The sequence below is a fragment of the Leuciscus leuciscus genome (assembly GCF_965113295.1).
Source record: "Leuciscus leuciscus genome assembly, contig: SUPER_11_unloc_1, whole genome shotgun sequence".
Taxonomy (NCBI): domain Eukaryota; kingdom Metazoa; phylum Chordata; class Actinopteri; order Cypriniformes; family Leuciscidae; genus Leuciscus; species Leuciscus leuciscus.
The window spans coordinates 2,138,639-2,155,948 of record NW_028118546.1 but is presented as its reverse complement, the minus strand read 5'-3'; the positions used below and the strand labels follow the sequence as shown (position 1 = coordinate 2,155,948).

Sequence of the window (17,310 nt, the reverse complement as noted above, 5' to 3'; positions counted from 1 at the left end):
ATGACAGACTGTCACTCTGCACTTGTGAACATCTGTTTTCTTTGTCTGTTCAACATCATTATACATTGGACATAACATTGAATTTTTCAGGATGTTATAATGGTTTGTCCTTGTCATGTTTTATACTATGCTGCAGGTCATACTTTCTGGTGTGAAAAAAGTTTATATTTTATACACACAAAATAGCCCAGCTGTGAAGCTGCACTTTAAAAACTGGTCAGTTAGTGGGATCAGTGAGATGTTTAACTAAAGATGTTTAAAAATATTTACACACGCTGTAAAGGTATTATGCTAAGCTGTACTTTTTAAGTTGAGGAGATGATCATGCTTGTAAACTGTAATGTAAGTGTTAAAATGTTTCAATATTATGTACACACTGTACTGTAAATGTGTTTACCAACAGTTTATAAGCTGCAATGATTTAATAAATGTTGGAAATTGACATAGTAGCACCTAATTATTTGAAGCCGTTCCAAAACAAAGGGCAAATTGGTCAAAATTAATAAATCAGAAGACATTAACTAGTATTTTTTCATTTAAATGTTACCTATTTTAATTAAGTCTAATGTGTATAATATGCTGATATGTTTTACATTGATTGTACTCAATTTATTGGCTTTTTCTGAAAATGCTACTTAATATTTTTGCATACATTGAAATGCACATTATTAAGTTGTCCTTACTCAAAATATCAGTTAGTTCACTAAACTTGCAAAAAGTAGTTGGAAAATGTTGCCTTAATTTTTTTTGAGTTGAATCTAAGTAACAGTTTTTACAGTGTATGTTTGAAATAATTCAAAATTATAAAGCAAAATTTTTTGTGGTTCATTTTAGCAATATTTAGGACTAATCCTAAAGTGTGGCATGAGGGGCACTGGCAATCAAATTGTGATTTTAGTGTGTCATCCACTGTCTCTGCTATGCAACTGCAGCTCAATAACATATGTAATCAAAACAATGTTAATATCACCAACTGTCCATTTGGAGAAAAATGAATATTAGCAAAGCATGAACTAATACTGAAAACCCTAGTAAGTTGTTACCAAACCCTTTGTTGTTTTGAGAACAAAAAAACATTGATTAAAGATTCAACCCCTGAAAAATGAATGGTTCCACAAATCTGTAGAGAATGACAGGGAAACAATAGCGGATACAACTAAATGAAGTGTTATTATCTTGGCCTTCTCAGGTGTGTATATCAGGTGTGTGTCATGTTCATATGGTCACTGTGATCTGCTTTCAGCATCCTCAAATTCAAAAAGAATCCCAATACATCAAGTATCTGTGTTGTGATGATGAGTTGACCATGACTCTGTGGGTGACTGGGATACGTATTGCAAAGGTGAGCAGAAACCAGGCCACACACCAAAAACCAAAATAGATAATGATGATAAATGCAAGAAGACACTAATTTGAAGTTTTTGCAGCAAATTAAATTATAAATTATAGTTTACAATGCAAAAACATACTGTAAATTGTAGCTGTATTGTGTTGGGTCCTATTGTGAGCTGTCTACTTTGTCAAAAAATTATAATAATGAAAACCTACCTTATTAACGGTCTTGTTTTGTCATGATTTTGTCATAGTATGGTAAGCAGTTATATGAAAACTACAAAGCCGCTGTGAGGAAAGCAGCCGGCACTGGAAGCTGGGCTAACCGCACTATCCAGGCCTCCTCCAGTGCATCCACACCCTCTCCTACACCTAAAGGTAGAGATAATGAGCTAAATAGATTGTTATAAAATGTATCATATATCTTTATATAAAAGGATTTTGATGACATTTTTGTGTTTATCTTTCAGCCAAAGCTGCGAATGGACACGCTCCTCAGCTTCCAAAGGACACCAAGGTATCTCTAAATCTATCAGTTAGTAATGAAGAACACCATAATATAATACCATAAATAATATAAGTTCATGGACCATACTGAAGTGTGAACTATTATGTTTTCAGACACTTAACTGCATGTTAATTGCAATTAAACAAAATATAGTTTACATTTATTGACACATCATTTTATAACATTTCATAATTACTTCTACTTTCAATGAAATATGAAGTTTACTGCCGAATGTACTGAGAAGCATTTATAGTAAACTAAAATATACATATATTATTTCTATTGAAACTTGACATGTTTTCAATATTTAATTACACATTTGTCATGATGAAGTTGCCAATTGGTAAATTTAAAATATATTAACATTAAATGTATTAACGAATAACACACTACAGTTGAAATTATAATCAAATTTGCATGTGCTCTAGTATGTTTGTCAATATCAAAATAAATGTACTGCAAAAGATTACTAAACCATAATTTAAAAAGTATAACTGTTAATTTGTCATGATTGCAAAGTACACTTTTTAAAATTGCACTAAACTCTGTTAAGAAACAGTCATGAAAGTGCAGTGTCTTTAAATACACATATAGTGGCCTTTTATTTAATGAATAATATATTATCTGAAAATATATATTTTTAAATATACTTCAAAGATTTAAAGTATACTTCAAGAGCAGTAAAATTAAGCACACTACTTTTCCACAAAGGGTGACGGTTCCTTTAGAGTTGTTTTAATCCCCTTGTAATTTCATCATTTATCTGAAATGCTCCTGAATGCTACTTTTGGTTTGTTTTTGAAGGGTCCTGGCAACCAAACATCTTTCCCACCACCTCCGCCTTCAATGGAAACCCTGCCTCCTCCACCACCCGACCCCATGTTGCCTCCTCCTCCCCCTGCTCCTCCTGCCAGCACAACCAAAGTCAACAAGTTTCCTCCTCCACCTCGATTCCCACAATCCTCCTTCCCACCTCCACCCATGGATGACCTGCCTCCACCACCACCTCCTCCTCCAGAAGATGCCGAGCTGCCCCTGACTTTCTTCCTCCACCGCCTCCTAGTTTTGCACCTTACGGGGGAGACTCGCTCCCCCCACCACCTCCAGACCCCATTACCTCCCTTCCACCTCCTCCACCACCTCCACCCCCACCCCCGCCTCCACCACCAGCTCCTGCACCGGCTGCCAAACCATCCGCCGGCTCCGTCAGAAAAATGCCTCCAGCTCCACCAAAGAGAACTACACCTCTACAAACAGCGCCCCCAGGTGGCGAACTCATGTCAGAACTGATGACAGCAATGCTGAAAAAGCGCAGTCAACAATGATCTTGAAGACAGATAGAGCTAATTGACATGTTTTTGTAGTTGGACTGAGGAACTGACCGCCAAACAAGTTCTCGGCGTGACATTAGGACACACATCTTTAATTATTTTGTTTAATATTCTTGCATTACACCACCAGACTAAAATATGTAAATACTTTGTACTTACGCACCTAATCAGATTATTTGTATTGCAAATATGCTATATCATCATTGCTAATGGAATGTCATAATAAATAAGGTCTTGCAAAGTTAACTGTTTAACAGATTTTGACATGCCTAATTGTTAAACAGGAGTAAACGAGATGCATGATGCAAAGATTTTTGCACTTTTGTAGAAATGCAGAAACAGCAATATTACAAAAGACATCCATGTCCATTGTCCATATATAACATGCATATATGTACATATATAACATCAAACATGGCGCATCCTCCAATCAGATCATCCATTAGGAAGTGTGATTACAATGTCATAAACAATATTTTTGGTTCAAATGATGCTGAAATTTGTGATTTATTTTTTTCATTTGACCCTGAGTTAGGAAGAACAGCTGACCCTCAGATGCTGAGCCCAGGATGGAGGTTTACTGGCATATCCGGCTCTCTCAGCCTCTTCCTGCTCCATAAATGGCTCCATTAAAGTCTTCTGCAACAGTGTCACCTAGAAATACATCAAACATACTGTCAACAAGCCATAATGGTCTGTCTGAAGATGTTACATTGTATGTATAATAATTGTCAAGTCTTCATTTCACAGTAATATATTAAAGCAAACACTCTAAGATATATGATAAGCATGATCATGACAGTATATTAGTTTGACATCACATGTAATAATAATACCTCTGAAAAGTCATTTTTCTCTGCTTTTCTGATAGCAGATTCAGCCATCCAGTTCCTCAACACATACCGTGGGTTTACTCCTGAACAATAGAAAAATTACTAATAACATTAAATACAACATAACACATCGTAAAAAAACACACACTACCGTTTAAACATTTACGCTCAGTAAGGCTTTTAAAAAAAAAAAAAAGAAATTAATAATATTATTCAGCAAGGATGCATTAAAAGGGACAATAAAGACATTTATAATATTACAAAACATTCAAATAAACGCTGTTCTTTTGAACTTTATATTAATCAAAACATGTATCAGGGTTTCCTCAGAAATATTAAGCAGCTCAACTGTTTTCAAATGTTTCTTGAGCAGCAAATCATCATATTAGAATGATTTCTGAAGGATCATGTGACACTGAAGACTGGAGAAATGATCACAGGAATAAATTACATTCAGCTGAACAAATATATGAATTACACAAATACTGTATATTCAAATAGAATAATTTATTTTATATTGTAATAATATCTCATAATATAATAAATAATATATTATAGTAATACAAAATGACTGTTTTTATTGTATTTTTGATTAAATAAATGCAGCCTTTGTGAGTATAAGAAACTTCTTTCAAAAACAAATCTTACCAATCATGAACATTTCAGCGGTAGTGTTACTGTAACAATATATAAACACATAATATATAACACTGCATCATATAACATATACAAAAACACACCTTGCATTCTGTGCTGCCGTTCTTCATCTGAGTCACTCATTATCCTGAAGAAGACGATTAACACATCAAGTGATGTTCATTTTTAATCCTCTAAAGAGTTTGAGTTTACATTACAGCAACATTACCTTGACAGACGCTGTAAATACAGCTGAACCCAGTCTCTGAAATGCTTGTGTGATGAGAGGTCTGAAAGAGCCCACAAAGACTGTCAAGAGAGACACAGTCACAGTTAATGGACTGAAATCATGATTATGGATATTGCGGCTGCTGTGGGAGTGAATGGAGAGGAAACGTACCGGAGCAAAGGATCCCTTCTGAAGCCGGGACAGGGTCACTTCACTCAGCTGTCTGAAAGTCATAGTGAAGTCTGCTCCAGTGTCCTCCATTAGCTCAACACATCACACATCATACAACATTATATGGGTCATTCTCAGGAAATGCTGCCATTTGTGTGATCTACTACTGATACCATACTGGACTTAACTATTTCTGACAGTTTGGCTGTTAAATATATTCTAAAAAAAACAACTATCTAATTAAAAAAGTTTATAATGAAATTGTGTGTGTATATATATATATATCAGTGTGTGTGTGTGTGTGTGTGTGTGTGTCTTACTGATTCCTTACTTTTTTTTATTTCTTTTTTTTATTGTCACAAATTACACCATTTCCTGAGAATGGCCAAATAACTTTATCACATGAATTAATTATAGTACAATTAGAGAAAAAAACAATCCAGCTAATATTTACCTTTAGAAGAAATGCAATCACATATGAATCCTTTTCTTCATTTCCCAGAAAGCCCAACTTTGCTTTGAACAGCTCATGAAATCTACAACAGAAACAGTAAAGTGAGATCAGGAACGACTCAGAGAGGAATACAGTGATCTATATTGTCTAATGACAGGCTCACCTTTGATGGTAGATTTGTGGATACTCTCTCAATATTTGCTGAGATCTGAAGTAAATGAATTGACACGAATCACCCGTATTTATTCCAGACCAATACCAACAGAAAATAAAAGGATCTCTTACTGTGAAAGCTGATCTGAGGTCAGCAGTGGTTTCAGAGCTTCTAGAAGTTTCTGTAGATTGAACAGGCCAACATTAGCCTGAGCTCCTATACTGTACCGGCCCTCGTCATCAGACGTGTTGGGGACAAAATCTATACAGAGGAAACAATGCTGGAGCAATAACACACATTTAACAATACAAATATTATATGTTATTATTATGGCTGTCTGTTTCACTTTAACTTATTAGAATATAATGAAGTAAAATAAAACAAGTAATGGATTAAAAAAAGTATGCAATTAATCATGCCCCTCAACCCATGTATATACTGTAAGTATATACAAAATTTATAGTAGATCTAAAGTAGCTTACTATTCATACAATTTTCCTCCACTTTTGCAGTATTGTATATATATGTATATGTGTGTGTGTGTGTGTGTGTGTGTGTGTGTGTGTGTGTGTGTGTGTGTGTGTGTGTGTGTGTGTGTGTGTGTGTGTGTGTGTGTGTGTGTGTAATGTCAAAATGACAAAAAGCTTAAAAACTAAACGTATAGGAAGATGATTGCTAATATTATGAAAGTTTAAGTTAGACAAAGAAACATACTTGGGTCATATGATTCCATAAATCCAAATGGGCCATAATCAAAAGTGATAGAAAGCAGACTGAAGTTATCTGTGTTACAGACTCCTGTGTGAAGATGCAGATCATGATGTTGTGCATGTTGCGTATTAAGCTCGATCTATAATGATAAATCTATGTGATAACTAAACAAGTAAAGCAGAGTGAACTAACCATGAGCAAAACCAACCGACATCCAGTGGGCGATTAAATGTGCCGTTTCATTCAGCACTCGAGAGAAAAACACCTTCACACAACATGAAAACCATTCAAATATAGTGAGACTGATCAGACAATATAAAATAATCTTGTATTACAGCTAAACAGCAGAGAGACACAGATACTCACCACATACTTGTCAGGGTCATTTGTTCCTATAGATTTAAAATGCTCTTTAATTACAAAGTCCAACAATGTCCTGAAAATAAAAAATAAAAAGAAATTAAAAAGCAAATAAGAGTGAAAACAAAATATTATCTCCCAAGTTAAAGTTAATATACCGTAGGACATCTAACTCTCCAGTTCTAGTTAATATCTCCAGTGAACCGATACGAAACCAGGACTTGGCCAGACGCAGAACAACCGCTCCTGATAGATACAGAGAACAATCACATAAAGCTGAGGAGGATAAAGAACTTAGTTACTCGATTTTTCCAAATCTGATCGTATTTTACCTCTTTCTTTTATGACACTGCCATTATAAAACGGATCCCTCCAAACAGGTTCCTCACTCACAACCAGACTGACAAACAATAAAGGCAAAAAAATGGAAAAAGTATAAATAAATAAAATAATAATATTCAACACCAAACATTTGAATATGATAAATCCATATATTACTCTTCTTGTGCATGTCCATTCATATATATTGTGCATTTATATGTATGTGTGTGTGTGTGTGTGTGTGTGTGTGTGTGTGTGTCTGTGTGTGTGTGTGTGTGTGTGTGTGTGTGTGTGTGTGTGTGTGTGTGTGTGTGTGTGTGTGTGTGTGTGTGTGTGTGTGTGTGTGTGTGTGTGTGTGTGTGTGTGTGTGTGTGTGTGTGTGTTTGTTTGTGTGTGTGTGTGTGTGTGTGTGTGTGTGTGTACCTGAGGGCTTCACTGCACAGGAACTCCCTCACAGAGGAGCGAATCACAGCCCGTCCATCACCAGACCTGCACACAAAACATCATGTACAGTAAACAGCATAACCATTACACTCCTGCCAGACAGAGAATCACACACTATGAGTCATAATGTAAGATCATTTACAACTAAATATATTTCAGAATTACTTAAAAAGCATATCAAAAATATTGAGCAGCAGAAACTGATATTCACCTTGAGTACGGTGTCTTTCCTGAGCCTTTCAACTGGACTTCCCATCTTTCACCTTTTCTGGATTAAAATAGAGATTGTATACCGCTCTAACGGTTAACACTTGTCACAGTTCTAAACTGAGAGATGTCATTGTTCAGACGCATGTTTAAGCATTAAGTGAGAATTAGATTTAAAAAATGCCAGAATCATCTATTTGCTGAAAAACCAGTAAGTATAGATCACACTTTCCATTCTTTAATCTTAAACAACATTATGGGAAAGTTGACATGCATTACAACAGAAAAGTCACATCTGACAATAACAACTGATGATTTGTGTTGAACGCTGATGGAAAAGGATGATTTTACCTGTTTGTGTATTCACCCAACATATGTGCTCTTCCATCCCCCAGCTGTCCGGCCCAATAACCAAACTATAATAATAATAACACATGGTTGACATGTTTGCTCTGGTTGTCTTACGCCATCGCTGTCGGGTTTGAAGTGACGGTCAGTTTTACCTGATGGCCCCCGTATCTGTGTGCCAGTGGAACAGAGCCAGGAAACAGTTTCCCACCACTGACACAACGGACAAACTCTTCATTCTGAATCACAGACTCATTCAGATCCAAAATATTCCTCAACACATCCTGAAATACACAAAAGAGCCTGAATATATGCAGAAACAACATTTACACAAAAGTACTGTGGTGGTACCATGGTCCAGTTTGGTTTTAAAGCAGTTTTCTCAGACTGTGATCCTCAGACCACTGGTGGTTCTGTAAAGAGTCCAAGTGGCCCACGAGTTCATTAGCTGATTAAAAGCTTTATGACTGAATCAATTAATAAAAGTATAACTGACAAAAACAAACAAAAAACACTAAATGAACTGAATTAATTAACTCAATACAATAAATGAACTGTTTGTGACTAAATACATTTATGATAAAGTGTTTCTATTGGTATGTAAGTGTTTGGTCCAATTTTTAAGCTAGCATTATATAATAGCTATATATATAATAGAGTATAATAGCTAAAAATAATTTGCCCACAACCTAAAGTAGACATTTATTTGAGGAGTTGGGTGGTTCAAATTTTTTTTTTTTTTTTTGTGATCTGCTTCACCCTTGTAAAAAATAAGTGTTAAAAATAAAAATGGAAAACTATGTTTCTTTTAAAAAACAGTTATTGCAGATAATACAAAATTAATGAAATAAAAAGCCACTTAACGAGTATACTTTCATGACCGTTTCTTAACAAACTATAATAAATGTTCATTTAATTTCAGTTAACATGATGCAATTAAGTGTCCGAAACATTATATTCAGTTTGCACCAAAGTATATTCTTTTAAAGTAGCCTATATTATTTTCATATAATTTCTCTTTTTAAAAGTATGATGAAGTGTACTTCTTTGTAACAACAGCCTGAATAAGTTCAAAATTATGCTGACGACGACAATGTTATTGGTGGTGATGATGATGATTAATTTATTACTATTTTAAAATGTGGACAAGAAAAATGATAAAGAATGGGTGGGTGTGACCAAACTTTTGACTGGTGGTTAGATGGCACTAGCTCCATTGTATTTTTCTGTTTCATAAATTACATATACACAGTTACTGCAACAATATCCCCAGGTTTGACTGCAGTGAAGCACAAGTTCTCTGTAAATGATGATGAGTGGATGGGTTTATTGACCTGTGACACAGCAGCCAGTGTCAGGGGCTCTTTCAGAGGAGAGGGCTGAGACTCTGAAAACACACTTCTCTTCACAGTACGAATAACATTACCATCAACCTCATCAAGAGGCAGAGCATCTGTAAAACACACAGAAGTTATTAAAACATATCAATGTGTAAAATAGCATGTTGGCACTCATATCTGTATCTTACCTAGTAGTTTATGTGATAATGCCAGTAGTATTTCTCCACAGTGTTTCACATTGCTATAAAAGTGACTCTTATCGAACTCTCTTTCATTACAACTTTCATTCTCACAGAATTCTTGTTCGTCCCTAAATGTAGCGATGGCGACGGCCGATAAAAATAAAAATAACGTGAAACCATGTTTTGTCATTACATCAAACTCACAGGCATATTTTTTTAACTATATATGTCCTGTACTTCCTTACATCACGTAACTAGAGGAAAACATCAGAACTGTCACACAAACAATCCTTCAATGTTCCACCAGAGGGCGCTCATCGGCTCAAAAACCCGAATGCTCCATTTATGCAATATTCGGGACTTTTTTGTCTTTTTGGAAATGTATGCGCGTTATAAACCATAACCGATTAAATCTATTAATTGTATGGGTTTAGAAGCTGTCGTACTTTCTCACTATAATGATTAAATAAGCGTCTCTAGCCAATGATCAGAGACAACTGTGATTGGTCAACCTCCAATCTGTACTGTAACAAGTAACAAGTAACAGGTACCATGTGTATGGAAGCTTATGGGTAGCAATATTCAATTTGAAATGCAATATGTAAAATGGCAATGCATTTCTGTATTTAAATTTAAATTTCCCCATACATTTGTGCAACGTTTGGTGCAAAATGAAAATGAAAATTCAATTATATAATTTACATTTGCCATTTCATACAATAGTTTTAATATGTAAATTGAATACATATTTTAACACTTTATAAGTTGCAAAATTTAAATAAAAATGTATTACAGAAATGATTAGATATGTTTAACATGTTCATGCAAAAACTGTGGCAAAATTGTAATTTAAATTAAAAATTTTCTTCATTGCATTTACACTCACATTTAAGACACTTGCGATTTCCAAGCGCCACCTACTGACAGAAAGTGAATTTGCGTTTTCATTCAGTCCGTCTGCTGTTTTTGTTTTGTGCAGGTGTCTTCTAGCATAATTTCACAAAACAAAAGTCAGACCATTTTGTTTTTGCTTTAAATCTTGAAATTATACAATCTAATTTAAATAAAAAATAAATGATCATGCTACATGTGTGTAGCCTCTTTGTTTGCATCATGATTAAGCTTAACATACACCAACAAGAGCAACACTCCAAGTCTGGTAACACAACAGTCTCAGGCCACATTTACACATAGCCGGGTATTTAGAGAAACGAATATTTCTCCCCCTCCGTTTTCAAAAATAACATCGTGCACGCAATATCGTTTTCAAAAAAAGTTGTCGTTTACATCAACCCGCATAAATACAAAGGGGCGGCAGTGTAAGGAGAAGGATAAAGCCATGCAAGCCAATCAGAATCCTCAAAATCGACAACGACGAATAGCACGAGCGACTTCCTGTTCCTTTCAAAACAATAGACATGGCGCGAGGTTCGTTCGTGTGGACAGACAGCGAAGCAAATGCAAACAGGCCAAAAGCGTTTTCACAAAAGTAAAAATGAGTACCACTTTAACAGCATCCATGATCAAATAGTAGCCAAACAAACTCATAGACAGTATGGAACAAACTCTGAACATAGGGCGCTCACATGACGTAAGCATTTTCTGGCGCATAATGTGACGTTTGAGAACCTAAAACCCCGTTTCTCCCAGTTGACACGGCAACACATAACCGGCGTTTTCAGAAATCTCCACTTTGGCCGGAGTTTTTAGAAATAATCGTTCTCTGGGATAAAAACTGCGTTTTCGTGTAAATGACAGGCCAAAACGCAGGGAAATATCTGCGTTTTCCCATCGTGTAAACGGGGCCTCAGGCTCTTGGGAGAAGAAACCTCTCCCAGTCCCAGTCCCAGTCCCAGTCCCAGTCCCAGTCCCAGTCCCAGTCCCAGTCCCAGTCCCAGTCCCAGTCCCAGTCCCAGTCTCTCCCCCCCGGCTCTGCTTAAATACTGGATCCTCTTGCCATTGATGAGGAACAGCTGGTAGGTCCCATCACCTAGATTAGGACAGGGAGGAGCACAAGAAATTGGACAAAAAAAACCAAAAAACAAACCTTTTTATATATGTCCAAATAGAAACTGTTATTTAAAATGGTAATAATATATCACAATACTGTAGTTTATAGCCTAGGCTACTATATTTTAATCAAATAAATGCAGGCTGGGGGAGCAGCGCAAGAGACTTATTTCAAAAACATTAAAAAAATCCACCTGACACACACACACAAGTTTCAAGTTTTGAAAAATACAACAACAAACAGTAATATTGTAAAGTATAATAACAATTGAATTTATAATTAGCCTATATAGGATTATGTAATGGTTCACAAAATTCACGGTTCAATCACTGTCTGTTGTTGCATTGAGACTCTGGTAGGGCTTTATTTTGAAATTCTCGTCAGCAAAATAGAGGGAAAACAAACAATATTGACAATATTGTTTATAAAATGTTACTCACCATGTTCATTTATGGTTAATCTGACTGTTCCGTTGCGTTCGCACCACATACTTGATAATCGTGCTGTAAACATTGCCTACGCCAATAGCAGGCGCTTATAATCGTGACGTGCGCCAATGGCAGCTGCAAAGGAGAAGCAATATGGGAAATACCGACTGTTTTAAGGAATAAACGCAGAATTTTTGGTTCTTGTCGTGTTTAACACAATCTACACTCGATCGCGCGAGGATATCCATCGTGAAAAATCGCAGCTTGAATTTTTTTTTTGTTACCATCGAAGTGAAAGACAGGTCCTTTCTGTGGTATAAATACAACGTACAACAAAACTACAACTCCCAGCAGGCCGTTGGGTCCATTGGCTGCGCGCGCACACACACTCAATAAATCAATGAATGACACTTACCCATTAGAAAACGCAAATGCATACGTCCTGGGACGGTAACACCAGTCAAATTAAATCATTCAAGGAAAATACATCTTTGCAGTGCATACACAGAAGTGCCAATAATATATTTTCACTGCATTTACAATTGCATAAATAAAGCTATGAGATCGTTATTACAATTAGAAATCAGAAAGAAAAAAAAAAAAAAAAAAAGTTTATTTTTTATTTTTTATATATGTCCAAATAGAAACTGTTATTTAAAATGGTAATAATACATCACAATACTGTAGTTTATAGCCTACTTGTGTTCACTTGCAGTGCATTAGCAATCTTCCCATTGTGAAGTTGTACATGCTGGTATTCAGGATGATGCGAGTCGCTGATGCAGAGGTCTCCGTCAGGAACTCTGAGGTGTGGCCTCAAGGTCTTTAAGGTGTCCCTCTGACGAGATGAGGCTCTGGTTGAGCTGGCCAAATCCAGCTATAGATAGATTTACGATGACGTCACATTTCTCCCGCAACTCCTTACGGCGCCATCTTGTGTGTCAAGTGGGTCAAAGCATTTGTGTTACGGAGCATTATAATATCCTGAATCGGCATTATTCTGAACATGAAAATCATACGATTATTCTCCGTTTGGCTGGAGTTAATGTTCAGTGCTGCTCTTGTGAACATTTAGAGGTTTTGTGCTCTGGAGATGTGACACTTTATCTAATAATTTCCAAGATGGGCTAGCTAAACGCGCTAGCTCTCATCGGCTGTCAAATCGCTGTAACGTTACCCAGGTGGCTACTATCGACACAGCCCTTGAGAGGTGTTGGCTGGGCAGAAGCACACTCTGACGATTGTCCACCTTCATCACTTTCTCTGTGGCCACATCAGCTGGTCGAGCCAGAGGCAGAGGCTACACCTGGAGCACATCGCTCCGTGCCTCTGCTCTCCATCTCTCTCCTACACTAAATTAGTTCGGAGCGTTGTGTTGTTGTTTTTTTACCCAGATGGTGTTGTCTTGACACTGAGTCTAAATGTACCGTATAATAAGGGCTGTGCAGATATCAGCCGCCTGGCTACAGCGATGTGAACCGTCAATGCAGGGCTCCAGACTAACTTTTCCATGAGGGAGAGAGAGCAAGACAGCGCTTAGTTTGGAGACGGTGAAGTCTTGTTTACACTTTCGCCTGGCTCCGAAGAGAGAGGGAGTGCGCGCGCGACCGGCTCTCTCTCTCTCTCTGCTCGTTCTTTCAGTTAAACATGCGCCCAGTTCATCTACATTACTCACCGATCAAATAAGACTTTGGCGGGCGCTAAAACAAGTTCAATGCAGGAGAATTCATGCGTGAATTTAACTGAGTAGTACATGACCATGCACTCGCACAAATGCGACCACATACAATTTTAACTCGCACATTCTAACAAAATAATTGTATGCTTCCAGAGACTTTCTTCCTCTTAATTCGTCACGCACTAACGGTGTGGATGAGATACTTGGCAATGTCCATTTCCTGAATATCGGGGTACGCCGCAGGATTAGCCTACATAACCAGTCCTCTTTCGACATTGTGTAAGGATCCTTTCCATCGATATAACTCAATTTCTCATCATATCTTGCCTTGCAAACATCGTCTAATGTGTCCCTGTAAATAACCTTCACCTTGTCGCCAGGTTTGGAGGAATTTGTCATCGTTATCTCAACACAAAAGAGTCAAAAATACTTTATATTAACTATTTGGACTACTATATTTGGACTACGGTTCCGACCGCGCTCGTTGTGAGCTCTGCTCGCATATGAAAGGTCATGCTACTGCGCTCTGGGAGCTGTTATATCCAATTACTATGCTGGTAGCGGAGTCTATTTAGCGCCACTTGAACGATCTTAAATATTAGTTTTAATGAGGAAGTGCAATGTCATTGTGACCGTGTAATTTTCTTTTTCTTTTTTCTTGTTTTGATTGTTTGTTTTTGGTAAATCTAATTGCCAGTAGCCCCTACTGGAAGTGCAATTTCATTGTGACTGTTTGTCATTTCTTTTCTTTTTGTTTTCTGGTTTGTTTGCTGTTTATAAATCTAATTGCCAGTTTGCCTCTATTTGACCACAGCAAGAACTGCGATAGTGAAGCTTAACCGAAGGGGGGAGTGTATTTTCCTTCTTTTTGTATTTGTTTTATTTTTGGGTGTCACCGGCTTTAAATATTGTTTTCTCACAGGTTTGCTGTGTGGGTTGTCCTTTCTGTGAAAGTGAGCTAATTGTGGTCTCTTGTTTAATGTGGGTAACTAATTGGTAAACTGTGAATGAGACCTATTAGATGTTTTTAATTAAATAATTTTCCTGTGAGCAATAAATGTTGTACTTTTGTAAGTCACGTCTCTGTCTTTGATGCAAACCGAACCAGCAGGGTCCTTCTCATTGTGGTAATTCATTTGGTTTAAATTTCCTTTTAGTGGTATTTTTTTATTATTTACTTTCCTGGGTTGAGAGGTAACCTAGGTGGCGTAGTCGGAGTTAATAATTTAGCCAAAGGTTACAAATGTTAAAGATAACCTAGCAAGTTGTCAAATAGACAAGGTGGTAAAATGATATCTGTTTGTTAAATATCTTGTTCATGTTTTATACATTTTAACGGTGCTAATTTACATCAAATTAATGAATTTAGAAAGGATGAACAAACAGACATGTTGCCCAATTGTTATTTTCTTCATTTCCCTCATTAGAAATGGGTGTCTCAACTGTACCATAGTACTGTCTCAACTGTCCCGTACAGTTGAGACAGAGTTGACACAAAAAGCACCTTATTTTTATTTGCTAATTGTGGAAAATATAAACTACTTATGGGTATTATTGATTGATAATATATTTGATTGATAATATATTAGTCTACAAGCTAATGTAATGTCATGTGGCATTTCATGTGAAAATTCAATTCTTTTCAGTATGTATTTTTGTGTGAAAAATCAAAACTCAAAAAGTGTCTCAACTGTACACAGTCTACCCTAATGAATGGGATGTGGTGGGAGAACAATTTGCTTTTAGTCATGGAACAAACAACAGTGCCCGTTTTATTTTATTTGTTGAAGAAATATAAAAAGGTCTTTATTGCTAACAGAGTTTGGGGTAAACATGTAGGTCCTATTTGAAACTATACACACACACACAAATTGTGTATAGAAGAAGACTGGAGCTAAAAAAGAAAGGATCCTGTCAATGCTGTGAGGTCTATATAGTTAAGTTTATTTAGTGAATGTGAAGAAGATGATGAGTGTAGAAGTGGTTTAGAGTTGCCTATTAAATAAGAAGAAAGTAGTGCTACATAGATTCTATTTAAGTGAGATGTGGAATAATAGGCTAATGAACGCTTAAATGTTTTATTACTGACTGATATAGACAGGGGACCTGATCTGCACGCCTGTCTCGCACACCCGCTTTCACTACACAGCGCACACCGCCCTCTACTGGCGAACACAGGTATGAATAATCTGCTGTGGCTCCTACAAATGCATTAATCCGTGTAATAAATATGTTTGTTTTGAGTTTATCAGCACACAAAACTGACTGGAGTTATTAACTGTAAACCTTACTGGTGATTAAACTCAAGTCATTTGCCAATAAGGGCAACCATTATACACTAACTTACTAACTATGAGTGAAACTTCTTGCCATATTAGACATTCTCTGCTATAATGTTGGTTAGTAAGTTAGTATATGTTAGGTCAGCATATCTTCAGAAGGCCACCTTCAAAGTTCTACCACTGGACCATTAAGATACGTTAGTGAAGTAGGCGGATCTATGTATGTATTCGGACAAATTCTCGAGCTGACTTTATGTACAGATTCGTTGCACAGTTGATTTTTTTTCCCTTTGAAATAAATAGCAAAAAGTCATAGCTGAGAGTATGTGCATGATTATGCTGTATTATTCTACTTGATAAAAACGTATTGCAGCGAGATTATGCGTGCAATAGAACTAGAACAGCTACGTCCGTGTGACTGTTATTCATGCGCAATTGAGCATCCACATCAAAGAGCAGGGCCTCGCATTTCAAGTTCACACAGGGCCTCGCACCCCACCTGCGACGGCGCTGATTTCAAATACATAAATATTGACAATTTGTAGGCTGGCCTTTATGTATTTACTTATTAGGGTGGGGGTGCTGCTTTTGTATAAGAAACAAAATCAAGTCTATGAAACTCGTCAAAACTCTGCGAATCACAACAAGCGAATCGGTGGGTTTTGACATTGTTGATGCTTTCAATCGAGTTGCGTGTCCTCCTGGATGAACTTTCACCGATGATCCTTCAGTGACAAGCACTAAAACACTGTAACGAGATGAATAATTGTGATTTCATGACCAAATGTTTTGATGGAAATCACTTGACTTGGCAATCACAATCATGATCTGGATCAATGTGATCATTTGCATTTAATCATTTAACACATGCTTTTATCCAAAGCAACTTACAAGTGATGAACATCACAATGTTATCATAAAGTGACAACTGATTTTGATTTCTGAAGCTTGAATATGTTTATGGGCCAGAATCTAAACCAGAGCCCTGTGTGGAAAAACTCAAAATTGAGAGACATAAACTCGCAATTCTGACTTTTTTTCTCGCAATTGCGAGTTTAGGCTAGCCTATATCTCGCTTCTCGCAATTCTGAAATCTTTTCTCAGACGTGATACACTGTAAAATCTAATTAGTTGGACTTACTTAAAAAAAAAGCATGCAAACCTATTGCCTTAAAAAAAAAAAAAGTAAGTGAAATAGGAATAGTATGTGGTACTGACAAATGCTTAGTTAGTATAGTTCACTTACACAAGAGTTCTAGTAATTAAACAAGAACTGTAGAGAGTGCTTGATAATTTACTTTAAATAAAATATAATTGTTACCATTGTTGTGTTTTGCATGCTGAATGTTG

The 17,310-nt window shown here is 36.5% G+C and overlaps 1 protein-coding gene and 1 long non-coding RNA gene across 2 annotated transcripts; both read right to left on the bottom strand.

The window, feature by feature from the left end:
• Positions 1-3,261: 3,261 nt before the first annotated feature.
• Positions 3,262-4,286, bottom strand: LOC309510066. The gene is made up of 2 exons (XR_014210186.1): positions 4,008-4,286; positions 3,262-3,825 (listed from the first exon to the last, which is right to left on the bottom strand). It is a non-coding gene; the product is annotated as an uncharacterized lncRNA (long non-coding RNA).
• A 335-nt stretch (positions 4,287-4,621) lies between these two features.
• Positions 4,622-14,077, bottom strand: LOC309510010 (protein adenylyltransferase SelO-1, mitochondrial-like; the record flags this gene model as incomplete). The annotated part of the gene is made up of 13 exons (XM_082191147.1): positions 4,622-5,576; positions 5,658-5,702; positions 5,780-5,909; positions 6,363-6,446; positions 6,552-6,624; positions 6,726-6,795; positions 6,878-6,965; positions 7,052-7,119; positions 7,464-7,529; positions 7,696-7,752; positions 8,157-8,323; positions 9,374-9,492; positions 13,933-14,077. The coding sequence occupies 13 exons, from the start codon at positions 14,075-14,077 to the stop codon at positions 5,378-5,380; spliced, it is 1,311 nt and encodes a 436-aa protein (XP_082047273.1). The 3' UTR covers positions 4,622-5,377.
• Positions 14,078-17,310: the final 3,233 nt, after the last annotated feature.